An 11,924-nucleotide genomic window follows, 5' to 3' on the forward strand; every position below is an offset into this window, starting at 1 on the left:
GAAACTCTTTTTTATTAAGCGATCGTCAGCCAAAGAAGCAAACCGTAAATACTAGCAAAAATTTAAAATTGCATGAATTTTGAACTATGTTCTCACATATTTCACCGGTTTTCTTCTCTTTACCATGGTTTGTAGTTGGCTGGTCTCGATTTTCAAATGGCTCAAAGCTAAGCTGAGGCAATCCTTTCCCAAATACTAACTCTAGTTGAACTCAAGCTAATGATTTTATCACTTTCTTATTGTTTTAGAAAGCCACCGTGATCCTTTCACTTGTTTTAAATTAAAAAAACCAGTATAAGGCGGTGATTGTATTAGAAAGAGACAAAAGTTTATATCGACATGCAGAGGAATTGCTATCTGTATGCGGAGGCTTACCAGGTCTCAAAGCTGAGAATCTTCTTTGATGACATTGTTTTGCAGGTAGAAAAACTCTCCATTGCTGAGTATAGAATCTATCGGAAGAAGCACAAGATGGTGGACACTATGGGTGATCTTTTTCAGTGTGCTGGAGTTGACGAGGAGCTGTGCTACATGAGAGACATCATGTAGAAAGAGATTCAGGAAGACTTGAACCTTCAGCTGGAAACTGGCACTATGCCAAAACTTTACTTGTAAAAATCAAATATGAGCTTGATGATCTCAAGAACTAACCCCTTGATGTTAAAGCTAGTAACCAACTCTGTCCTCAATGTGTATGCTCCCTCCTTGAGCATGTCGATGTAACTTTTTATCTGTTTCTATATAAGGACACTCAACCTTGAAAAGAATAGGGATCCATGTTTAGTAATAGTAAGAATCATGATGATCACAAAAGATTGCCATAGGACAAAGATGGCAACGAGCATGACCACAACCAAGTATCACAATTTATACATACATCAAAGATTGAGTTTCCTCTCGTGGTAAGAACATGCAACTTGCATTAAAGAAATGGCTACTAAGCAAAAGTGTTGGGACAATAAAGAGTGAAGTTTGAACCCAAATCTCCAAATCTTGGAGAGAGAGAGAGAGAGAGAGAGAGAGAGAGAGAGAGTGAGTGAGTGTGAAACCCTAGCTTCTATGGTGGTATGCAGAGTTGTCGTTGTGAGTAAGGGAAGATGTCTCTTCCAAAAATAACCCCCTTTCTTTCACATCGCCTTCACTCTCTCCCAAACATAGTTCCCATAATTTCCCTCACTCATTCACAATAACTCCACCTTGGCTATCCGTGATAGAGGGCTCCCTCATAGACCTCTAAAGGTGATACGAAGGGGGAAAAGTGTAGGCTCCATAGACCTCCTTCAAAAGTGAACGAGTCCATTTGACCCTTAACCTAAATTTTCTCACATTAAACGTAGGGGTGCTTCGACCACCCCCTATTTAAAAGAAACACCTTTTGCATTGGTTATATGAGGTCAAAACAAGCGATTTACACTTTTGAGGATGTCCAAATTACAATTTGTACCTTTTGGGCTATTTTTAGGTTTTGTGGAGAGTGTTTATGGATAAATCCAAGAGTGAATGTAAAAAATTCCAAAATTTACAAAAATTCACTTTGACACAAAGTAGTTTGCTTTCATTCTTTTCTTTTCTCAAAAGTTATCCTTTTGATTCTTTTGGTGCTTGGTGCGAGTGGATAGTATTAAGAACATCAAAAATATACACCAACCTCGAGCTCAAACCGAGCCTTGAGGTCAAAGAACTTGCTTTCTTATACTTTCGAACTTATCTCAATAAAGAAATGGACTCATAAAGGTACTCTTACAAAATCGCAAGTGATGTTTTGAAGGATAGGTATGCTATGGTTAGAAAAAAAAATTTGAGGCCTAAAAAATAAGATAGACTCACTACTTTTATAGGATTTCTACATATTTTTACAAATTTCACTTAATAGAAAATTATTTTGAGGTTGTATTACATTGTGTAAAGTTGAAAACACAACTTTCATGCATTTTAGCATGCTTGAAATAAAAAAAAAATCATTTATATAAATTGGGTTGCATCATTCTACATAGACCTAAATGCTATTTAAGCAAGTTAAGATGATAGTTATTGATGTTTGTGTAAAATACGAGTAGAGGATCTTATTACAATGCCACACACGCTAACAATTCCCGTTTTCACATGAGAGATATTAGCTTTAAAAAATGAGCACAATTTTAATTTTTCGTATCAATATCAATATATCATAGCAAATTTCTCAAGAAAAACTCAATCGAAGCGTTATAATTTTTTATTTTTTATTTTGCAAAACTCACAATTGTGAGTGGATGGTATTAAGAACATCAAAAATATACACCAACCTCGAGCTCAGACCGAGCCTTGAGGGTCAAAGGATTACAAGTTCTCTGCTTGACAAAGAAACCACAACTACTCCTAAGCTTTACTTATTACAAGATGTCATCATGATATGTGTTGTTCTAGACCAGTCCTCTGAGGCTTGTTTACCTCCAATCATGTGGATTGTCACTCTGCTCTCTTGTATGATTTCACAAAAGCTTGCCACAGCCAGATCCCCCTCAAACACCCGACGGTTCCTTGCTTGCCAAATATGGTGAAAGAAGTAGGACCTGATTATTTGTATGCAGACAAGCAGAGCAGGACTTCCCAACCTGTTACTACCAAAGAACAAATCAGTCTTGAAGAACTTAATTTGCCATGTCCTTTGAATCCACAATCTTATTTACATGCTTGTTCAGTCACAAGTTAATGTTTCAACAAATTTTGTTTAACAAAATTTCAAAATGCATCTCAATTTATACGACTTATGCAAAATTGAATCCCGAAAAAAATTGTATTCGATGGTTTTAAACCTATAGAATCACTTTATATCATGGCTTTGTACTAAGACCACATTGATTCTTTGACATGAGCATTGAAATTCCATAAAGTAAACATTTTGAAAATAACTCCTTAACATGAGCTTTTTTTTTTTTTTTGGAGAACCTGTCTTAGTAAAACTTTTAACTTAAAACTTTTCATGATTCTTTTAGTATGGAATTTATTTTGACATAGAAAAAAATTATCAATTTTCTTCATGCCATTGCCTAATTATACAATGAACCAAACTTTAAAATTTTATTTCTATCTATAGTAGATCAACCTAAAGATTTAATGAGAAAAATGAGGACATAAATTTGTATAGTTTGAGCTACAGTTCTGAAAGCCATATGGGTTTTTAGGAATGAACTACTATTCCAAAAAAAGAACGGAGTGTTACTCGCAAATCTGGTGCTGGAAACCTGCGGATGGCTTTTGTCAAGTAAAAGGAAGCGGCTTGTCGAGAAGCGAAAATTTTGTAACTTTGATTAAGGGTATGATTAGGGTCAATGGTTTGAAATCCCTCAGGGGGCTTTGCACCCATTGAAGTGACTTTTTTGTACTTGTTAGAAACTTCTCTGCAAAGGATATGCTGGGGTTTGCATGTACTTAATTCAAAACCAACTCTAACGAGCATTTAAAAAAAAAAGATTTGACGAGAAAATAGGACACTTAAATGCCCAATTACACAATTGGTGTTGAATTGTTTAGAAAATGCCAATGTGACCCTTCACCTTGTTTGTTTTGGCTTCCCAAATGTGTGTACACTGGTTCTATGCAATGTGAATGGAGGATTATGGCAAAGGTCTGAGGCTTGTTTGCTCTTCAACCGTGGACAGAATCATAGTGTTGCTTAGCCACTGGTTTTGAAGCTCGTTTGCTCTTCAACCCTGAACACAACAATAGGATTGTCATGTGCACACACGAAAGCCATCAGCTTTTGTGTACATTGGTTCTACGGAGTGTAGTTTGAGGATGAAGGCAAAGGTTGGAGGCTCTGACTAGTCGAAGCGAAGCTTTGAACGGCTAAAAGAAAAGAAAAAGAAAAAAAAGGTTGGAGGCTCTCAACCCTGAACACAACCATAGTGTCGGTTGGCCACTTCCATATTTGGCCACTAGGAATGTCAAGCGAATCTGAAAAGGCACTTTACAGAGGATACTTATTTTAGACGACCCGGCCCAGATGTGGAAGGAGTTCCTCAAGCACACGCCTGGGAGCTCTCACTAAAACATCACAACACCTTCCCTCCTCCTTGAAAGTTGGAACCAGCTTCTCTTCTTCTTCGTGCAAACGTTCTTCTTCACACATCGGTACGCACACACGCTCTCTCTCTCACACACACACACGCCAACAAATTCTACAAGTGTGTGTATGTGGGGACTCGAGAAAGATAGAGAGCTCAACGTGCGCGTGAGACGCCCCACACTTCTGAATATTGAACGTTACCCCTCTTGCATGAAAGCAGGCAGAGGCAGAGAGAGAGAGAGAGAGAGAGAGAGAGAGAGAGAGAGAGAGAGTTGCTATTCAGGGTTTTGTGTATGTGTGTGTGAGACGATTGCAGGTTTGAATGCACGGCGGATTGCGCCTCCAAGCAAGGGTTTCTTCTTCATCTTCTTTGCCAGGCTTATACAGGGCCAATTCTTGCCGCAATTCAAAAACTGATTCAGAATTTAAAGAGAGCTCAGCATTGACACCCTCCTGCTTCATACAGCGACCGCCATTTCCATCGTCACTGGCATTACTGCCATTATCAATACTATCTCTTTCTGCAGTAGATCTGAGGGGCTGTTCACAAGGAGCTAGAGCCTTTGCCACCATGGGCTCCTTAGCAGAGGTGTCAGAGCAACTTGTGTACCCATCCGTCAAGCGCGATGACTCAGTTGTGGAGGATTACCACGGAGTTTCTGTCGCGGACCCTTACCGCTGGTTAGAGACTTTTCCCTGACAGGCTTTTAATAGTGTAACAAGCAATCTGGGTTTTTTCTATCGCTTGTTCCCAAAACAGTGTGTGTGAGAGATATAGCATTGAAGTTCTTGATTAGGTCCCTATTTAAGCTTCTCATGGTGAACTCTCATACTCAGGATTTGATTACTTTTGTCTGGGTTTCAATGCCAATAAACTACTTTTATCATGAGGTTTTAGCTGTGTGTGTCAGTGCGCACGCACGTGCATCTGCATGTACATGCGTGTATGTGTACCGACACCTACACGAGCTCACATCCACAGTGCTGTATATTGTATCATATGTGACATGGTTGTGCTGATTTTAGTTGAACCCATTCTTACTTCCTTAATGAGCAGGTTGGAGAATGTTGATGCCGAAGATGTGAAAGAGTTTGTTGAAGCTCAGAGAGGGTTATGTAATGAGGTGCTTAACACCTGCGAACTTCGAGAGAATCTACGAGACCGAATTAGAGCTCTTTTTGATTATCCAAAATACGATTGTCCTTTTAGAAGAGGGAATAAATATTTCTATTATCATAACACGGGACTACAGGCACAAAGTGTGCTCTATATTCAGGTAATTATTGTGTTTTATTTTGGACAAAATAATTGCTTTTTTTTCAGGGGCTGTGGTGTACATTTAGTGCTGGTCCCCGGAGCTTTTCTTTCCATGTAAAATTTGTGATATTCCCATAGTTATATGCATATTGTCATGTAAAAAAAGCTGTTTTGAATTATTTAACTTAAAGAGAGGAACTTCATGCCATCTTGTATAAAACGGTTCCTCTAACTTCAGCCAAACAAGACAATATTTTGGGGCATTGAGATTTATGGATAGTTGTAGTTGATGAAGTGTGATTGTTTGTTGCGTCTTTGTCCATCCATGGCCCATCTTTGTAATAACAATTATTCCTTGACAGAGAAACCAGAATGCCATAGTTTTCTTTTTTGCAACACGGTGAATGCCTTTTAGTTGAGTACAAAAGGATTGCGTAATTCGTATTGCTAAGGTTTCCATTTTAGATTTGTATACTTGTAAAATATGTACATTTTTCTGTGAGATAGTTCTTTTCCATATCCAGAAAGGTCCATACCTCCACGGTTTTTTTGAACTGCTTACAATACATTTGTCAAATCATATGTTTACTTTGTACATTCATTCAGTTATTGGAGTGTGTTTGGACTTTCAGGATGATTTAATAGGAGAGGCACAGGTATTCTTGGATCCAAACAAGCTCAGTGAAGATGGGACAGTAGCGTTATCAGCTTCAGTTTTCAGTGAGAATACGGAATTTTTGGCAGTTGGCCTCAACTCTAGTGGGAGTGATTGGATGAGTATCAAAGTGATGAGAGTAGCTGACAAGGCTTGGGAACCAGATACCCTCTCATGGGTTGGTATCACTTTATATCAAGCTCTTATATATATTGACAACCATTTGATGAGATTCTTTTGGCAGGTCAAATTTTCTTCAATTGCATGGACTCACGATCATAAGGGATTTTTTTATAGTCGCTACCCTGCACCAAAGTAAATTTTCTTACTGCTTTTCCAGTTTTTTGTTATGTTATTTATCGGAAAGGAGGAATACTCTGGGCTGAAAAAGAAAAATTTACCTCCTCATTTCACGACTCTCTTTTTCCAAGTGCACACAGCCAAGGCTAGCACCACTGTGGCCTCAAATCTGAGCCTCTATGGGAGGATGGGTGCTTGAGCTATGTCTGGCCAAGTGTGAACATGGCCCAATGGTTAGGGCGGTTAAGGAATCTTATAAATAGGACCTTGGGCTCATTTGTGAGCAATCACCACACTCGGACTCTAGGCCCTTGGCAGCTCTACCTGCACACCCGGATCGGTGTGGGCTTGATGGTATGGGACACAGTCCTTGTGGTAGAGGCTAGCCCGTTGGCTGCAGGCTCCGAGGCTGATGTTTGGGGATGTAACAATGAGACTGGCTAGCTTGTGAATGGACAAGCATTTATGTTGATAACTTGGGCATTCATGCGCCTCTCTTGATCAGGTGTTTTGTGCTGTCTTCTCTATGCCAAAAGGCACAACATTGTTCGGTTTTGGAACATTTTGTCTCTGGGTTCTAATCATGATAAGAGATTTTGTACTTGTTATTTATGTTTTGAGGACTGTTCTCAGCATTGCCCTTTTTTTCTTTGTTCTTAGTTCTAACGTCCTCAGTTCAATGGTAATGTTGCATGGATTACTTGGTATCAAGTTGTGAAACTTACAGTCACTGCTTGTTAGCTAGCTACAGGTTGAATGCCATTAGTTCTAAGTCTTGCCTGTAGTTTCGGGGCATAAACTTGATGGTTCACTTTTTATTTGCAGTTTTTCTCTCTTGCCAAGAGTATACTAATGCATTGTAAGCTCTTCTTTTAGGTTGGATGAGTCAGTGGATGCGGGCATGGAAACAAATATTAATCTTAATCATCAGCTGTATTATCACTTTATGGGTACTGATCAAGCTGAGGATATATTGTGCTGGAAGGACTTGGGAAACCCCAAGTGGATCTTTGAGGCCACTGTAACTGATGATGGCAAGGTAAGGCCTTTTCACTTAGGCTCAATCCATTAACCTAGTAGCAACGTCTTTCATCTTCTTTTAACCTTATTAATGGTTCTTATCTTCTTCAGTATTTGGTGCTGTGTATCACAGAAGGATGTGATCCTGTAAATAGACTATACTACTGCGACCTTTCGTCGCTTGCAAGTGGTATAGCTGAATTTAAAGGTGGTGACCTCTTGCCAATGCAAAAACTGGTAGACAATTTCGATGCTCAATATGAGCTGATTGCCAATGATGGGACATCTTTTACCTTTCTGACAAATAAAAATGCTCCCAAGTATAAACTCGTACGGATTGACTTGAAAAACTCAGATGTTTGGGTAGATGTCATTCCAGAATTGCCTACAGATGTCTTACAGTCAGTTCGGTGTGTTAACGAAAGGCAGCTTGTTGTTTGCTACCTTAGTGATGTCAAGTATGTGTTGCAACTTAGGGAGCTGGCATCGGGCCAATTAGTCAAGTACTTACCGCTCGATATCGGGTCAGTGTATAGTGTATCTGGAAGAAGAGAGGACAAAGAGGTGTTCATCAGCTTTGCAAGTTACCTTACTCCAGGCATTATCTATCGATGTGACTTGACTGTGGAAGATCCAGAGCTGGAAGTTTTCAGGGAAAGTGTTGTAAATGATTTCGACAGAACTGTGTTTCAAACCTCTCAGGTACTTGGGTTGTTTTCGCTTATAAAGCTTATCGAGTGATTCTATGATTGATGCACTATTAGTGTGCATTGACCTTGCACAGTCCGCACCCACTGCATGACACGAGAATATGGTAGTGTCCTTTTTATCTATTTTAGGCTTCCAAACATAGAATCTGGTTGAAACCATGCAGAATAAGCCACGAGACTTTAGGTTTTGAAGAAGCCTGAGTTATTTTCTTTAGTCTCATTTTGAGCAATGTGTGAGCCAGGTGTTTGTGCCGAGCAAGGACGGGACAAAGATACCAATGTTCATCGTGACAAAGAAAGATATAGAGCTCAATGGCCAGAATCCTACTTTACTTTATGGTTATGGAGGCTTCAATATCAGTATAACTCCATCATTTAGTGTGTCACGAATTGTGTTCTCTCGGCATTGCGGAGGTGTGCTTGCGTTTGCAAACATCCGAGGTGGTGGTGAATATGGCGAAGAATGGCACAGGGCAGGGTCTTTAGCGAATAAGCAGAATTGTTTTGATGATTTCATTTCTTGTGGGGAGTATTTGATTAAAGCGGGTTACACACAAAGTAGCAAGTTATCTATCGAAGGAGGCAGCAATGGAGGCCTTCTTGTTGCAGCTTGTATCAATCAGGTGACTTATCTGTACTTTCTTAGACGAGCCATTGCATCTTGGGTCTAATACCTTCATTCATTCTATTAATGTATCGCAGAGACCGGATCTGTTTGGATGTGCTCTCGCCCATGTTGGCGTAATGGACATGTTGAGGTTCCACAAATTCACCATTGGTAAATGTCTTTCTTTGCTGTCCGTTCTTGGTTGAAGCTCCAAAACGTTAGGATTGAGCAGGGTTTGGTGGGCTGTATTAGGACATGCATGGACGACAGATTACGGCTGCTCAGATAATGAAGAAGAGTTCAAGTGGCTCATTAAGTAATAGTTTAAACCTAAATATTTTTGTATTGGGTACTTATTAACAGATATTTTGTACTTGCTGCTTCTTAGCTTCGTTTTGTAAAGTTGTTCTGGTACCTCTAGAAATGTTCTGGTGCTCATCTTATACAATATGCAGGTATTCTCCACTTCACAACGTGAGGAGGCCATGGGAAGACCCTGGTAAGGAGGGAGTTCAGTACCCAGCAACCATGCTGCTCACGGCTGACCATGATGATCGGGTCGTTCCGCTTCACTCTCTCAAGCTTCTTGCTGTAAGTAACTGCGTTCTAAGAACACCATTATGCACCAGAGAGAGGTTCCTTCACTTATCTCTGAAAGGGCTTGTTTCTGGTTGTCCAGACACTGCAGTATGAATTATGCACCAACTCAAAAGAGATTAGGCAGATAAATCCCATTATTGGTCGTCTAGACACCAAAGCTGGACATGGAGCTGGGCGCCCAACCCAGAAGCTGGTGGGCTATATTTGTGGTTGATTTATTTTATTTTATTTTTTGAGTGTACCCTTTATATTCTGTAATTTTGTTGGAAATGCTAATTTTGTCTTTCTGTGACAGATCGATGAGGCAACCGACAAGTTTGCTTTCTTAGCAAAAATGTTGGGTGCTCAGTGGCTTGACTAATTATTGCAGGAGAACACAGCAAAGAATTTAGATGCAAGAAGATGAAGCCAATTTTTTGGTTTGGGTTTGTGCATTTGTATTCAGCCAAGCCCTTATAATTTACACACACTTGCTAACATTGAGTGGAAAGCACACTGCAATGGGAGCACTAATTTTTTCCGTTTCCAAGTTCTAGGCCACATCCAAGGCTTTCAGAGCTTACAGGGCTCATTTTTTGGTTTTTGTAAGAGCTCTTCATTGAGTAGGTTAGGTACGCTGTGTAGAACTCTGGAGAGTTAGGTGAGTATTATTATGCATCATGAGTTGACGATATTTTCATACAAGAGGTGGTTCGTATGTCGTAGCTTGAATGTTTCATTCTATTACAGGCAGACAAGGTATCTTATGTCGATCATTCTTGCCTCCATGGGCCCATTAATTGATACCAATCTCTACACCAAGAGAAGTGCCCTATTTGTAACTTTGTTATTATGAATGAACGGCCTTATAGGATGCTACTCTTTGTTAAGACTTGAATCACGCTGAAAGGGAAAATTGTTATTTGGTAACAGCAGATAATATAATTTCCCGGCTCACTGAGCGATTTACCTGTAAATCTGTCATTGTATGTACAGAGACGCACGGAAAAGGGCTACTAATTCATAGGTCAATGTTGAGTTTGTAATGATTTTTCCCTTTTACTTATGATGGGAGTAAATGATACTGCCCGAATGTTTTGATATGCTAGAAACGTGTTTTTGGTTTAACTGTGGGCTTCGAACGCGCCTTTGCGAAGCGAGTGTATTATGTGATGAGTAGAATGGTTCTTCTATTGTAAATTCAGCTTGTTCTTACATGTTTAAAGCGTGTGAAATTAGCTCAACTGGGAGGGAATACTTCAGTTTGTTTTTTGCAGAATGCAAGGCAAATTTTTAATTCCGTTACTCATTAAATTAAAGAATGAATTTGCGGCCTATTGTAGAAAATATTTTGTACATAATTGCTAGGTGTCAATGTGAAGAGAAGGGACGGCTCAGTTGACCTTTCTTTGATCATTGAGTAATTCTTCAATGTGATATTTTAAGTGATCAATTTGAGTTATCTGCCATCGTAGTGTTTACTTTTGAAGGTGATTGCCATTCTAAGGCCTGTGTCACACACGTCCGCCCGGACTTGTGAGTTTGAAGTGGCAGAAAGCGATTCGTGGAAGAGGGTGTTTGTCGCTCTGCGAAATCACCCGGCGCAGACCCCTCGCCCATCCCTGCCTCACAGTGGACACGTTGAAAAAGAGTGGCGCAAAACGCAGTGAATGGGTTTGACCCGGGGATGCCGTTGAGAAACTTGGAATGCTTACCAGCTGGGCTATGCCCATTCGATGCAAGTGAAGGTTGAAAAATAAATTATTAAGTAATTTCTACGTGGTGTGACAGCATATTTGCCCAAAGCTACCTCTTAGGGCACTGTCTGGCGCCCGCGTCTGACAGGGCCCTAAGTTAGGCAACACTGATGCCTTATGATCTATGTCATGAGTTACTAAGGCCATGTTTCTTTTGCGTTTGAGATGAAGAAGCCTTTTAAGACGGTAGAATATTAGCTAGAACAACCTCACAGTCAAATTTGAAATGAATGTTGAGAAGGTTGCAATAAGAAAGCACTATATGAAGGTAAATCTCAAGTTTTGAAGATCTTGCTATCTATTTTAATTTTAATGTGTCTAAAGAGGTGCTATGCTATCCCTAGCCTTTATCATATTATGAAACTATTTGATGGTCAATTGTAGCTATTTTATGTGTTGATTGCTGCAAATCTTATGTTGAGATCATCTACCAAGATTGACAGATTGCAATAGTGCCCACATGGTCGATAGATTGGCATTAGCAATGCAAGAGTGTCCACATGGTTTGTAGCTAATTTATGTATCGATTGCTGCAAATCTTATGCTGAGATCGTTTGCCAAGATTGATAAATTGCAAGAGTGCCCACATGGTTTGATATGGAAGAAACTAAAGTGCATGCAACACATTTGTTGTCAAAGAATTTTATTAATTGAGTAAAATTGTGATTTATTAAGGAGTTTGGTAAATCAAATCAAAATACAGAATGGATTCCCTAGGTACTTTCGAAGGTTGTCTCATCCTTTCTAAACTAGAAGGTCATGAATGCACCTTTTGCCATCTTGCATTCTCAGTTTTTTGACTGTTTTTACTCTCTAGAATGACCAATTTTTGTTAGAGAAGTCAGTTTAAGTTGACCAAAAGCTAAGATTGATGACATTACATTGCCTTTGTAATCATAGTTATCCTTGACTATGTGCATATACAAAGAAAAGGTGTACTTGGTCTCTTTACGTTTTACATTTAGCCGAGGATCCACTTCAAGCACTAGACAA

General features: G+C 39.6%; 1 protein-coding gene across 2 annotated transcripts; it reads left to right on the plus strand.

The window, feature by feature from the left end:
• Positions 1-3,958: 3,958 nt before the first annotated feature.
• LOC147441387 (uncharacterized) lies at positions 3,959-10,151 on the plus strand. Of its 2 annotated transcripts, XM_086483043.1 has the most exons (13): positions 3,959-4,110; positions 4,362-4,726; positions 5,103-5,322; positions 5,936-6,136; positions 6,203-6,273; positions 7,135-7,297; positions 7,390-7,980; positions 8,231-8,611; positions 8,691-8,766; positions 8,848-8,911; positions 9,051-9,186; positions 9,275-9,388; positions 9,491-10,151. In XM_086483043.1, the coding sequence occupies exons 2-13, from the start codon at positions 4,368-4,370 to the stop codon at positions 9,554-9,556; spliced, it is 2,442 nt and encodes an 813-aa protein (XP_086339169.1). In that variant the 5' UTR covers positions 3,959-4,110; positions 4,362-4,367; the 3' UTR covers positions 9,557-10,151. The 2 variants fall into 2 exon arrangements, 1 of the variants encoding a protein (XP_086339169.1); XR_015184317.1 differs by lacking the exons at positions 8,848-8,911; positions 9,491-10,151.
• Positions 10,152-11,924: the final 1,773 nt, after the last annotated feature.

The sequence above is a fragment of the Adiantum capillus-veneris genome, chromosome 15 (genome assembly GCF_014529385.1).
Source record: "Adiantum capillus-veneris isolate H3 chromosome 15, ASM1452938v2, whole genome shotgun sequence".
Taxonomy (NCBI): domain Eukaryota; kingdom Viridiplantae; phylum Streptophyta; class Polypodiopsida; order Polypodiales; family Pteridaceae; genus Adiantum; species Adiantum capillus-veneris.

Excerpts from the sequence above, each read along its gene's own strand:
- LOC147441387 (XM_086483043.1), top strand. The coding sequence starts at position 4,368 with ATGCACGGCGGATTGCGCCTCCAAGCAAGGGTTTCTTCTTCATCTTCT. Across the intron at positions 7,981-8,230 it reads CTGTGTTTCAAACCTCTCAG|GTGTTTGTGCCGAGCAAGGA; the intron begins GTACTTGGGTTG and ends TGTGTGAGCCAG. Across the intron at positions 9,389-9,490 it reads GGCGCCCAACCCAGAAGCTG|ATCGATGAGGCAACCGACAA; the intron begins GTGGGCTATATT and ends TTTCTGTGACAG.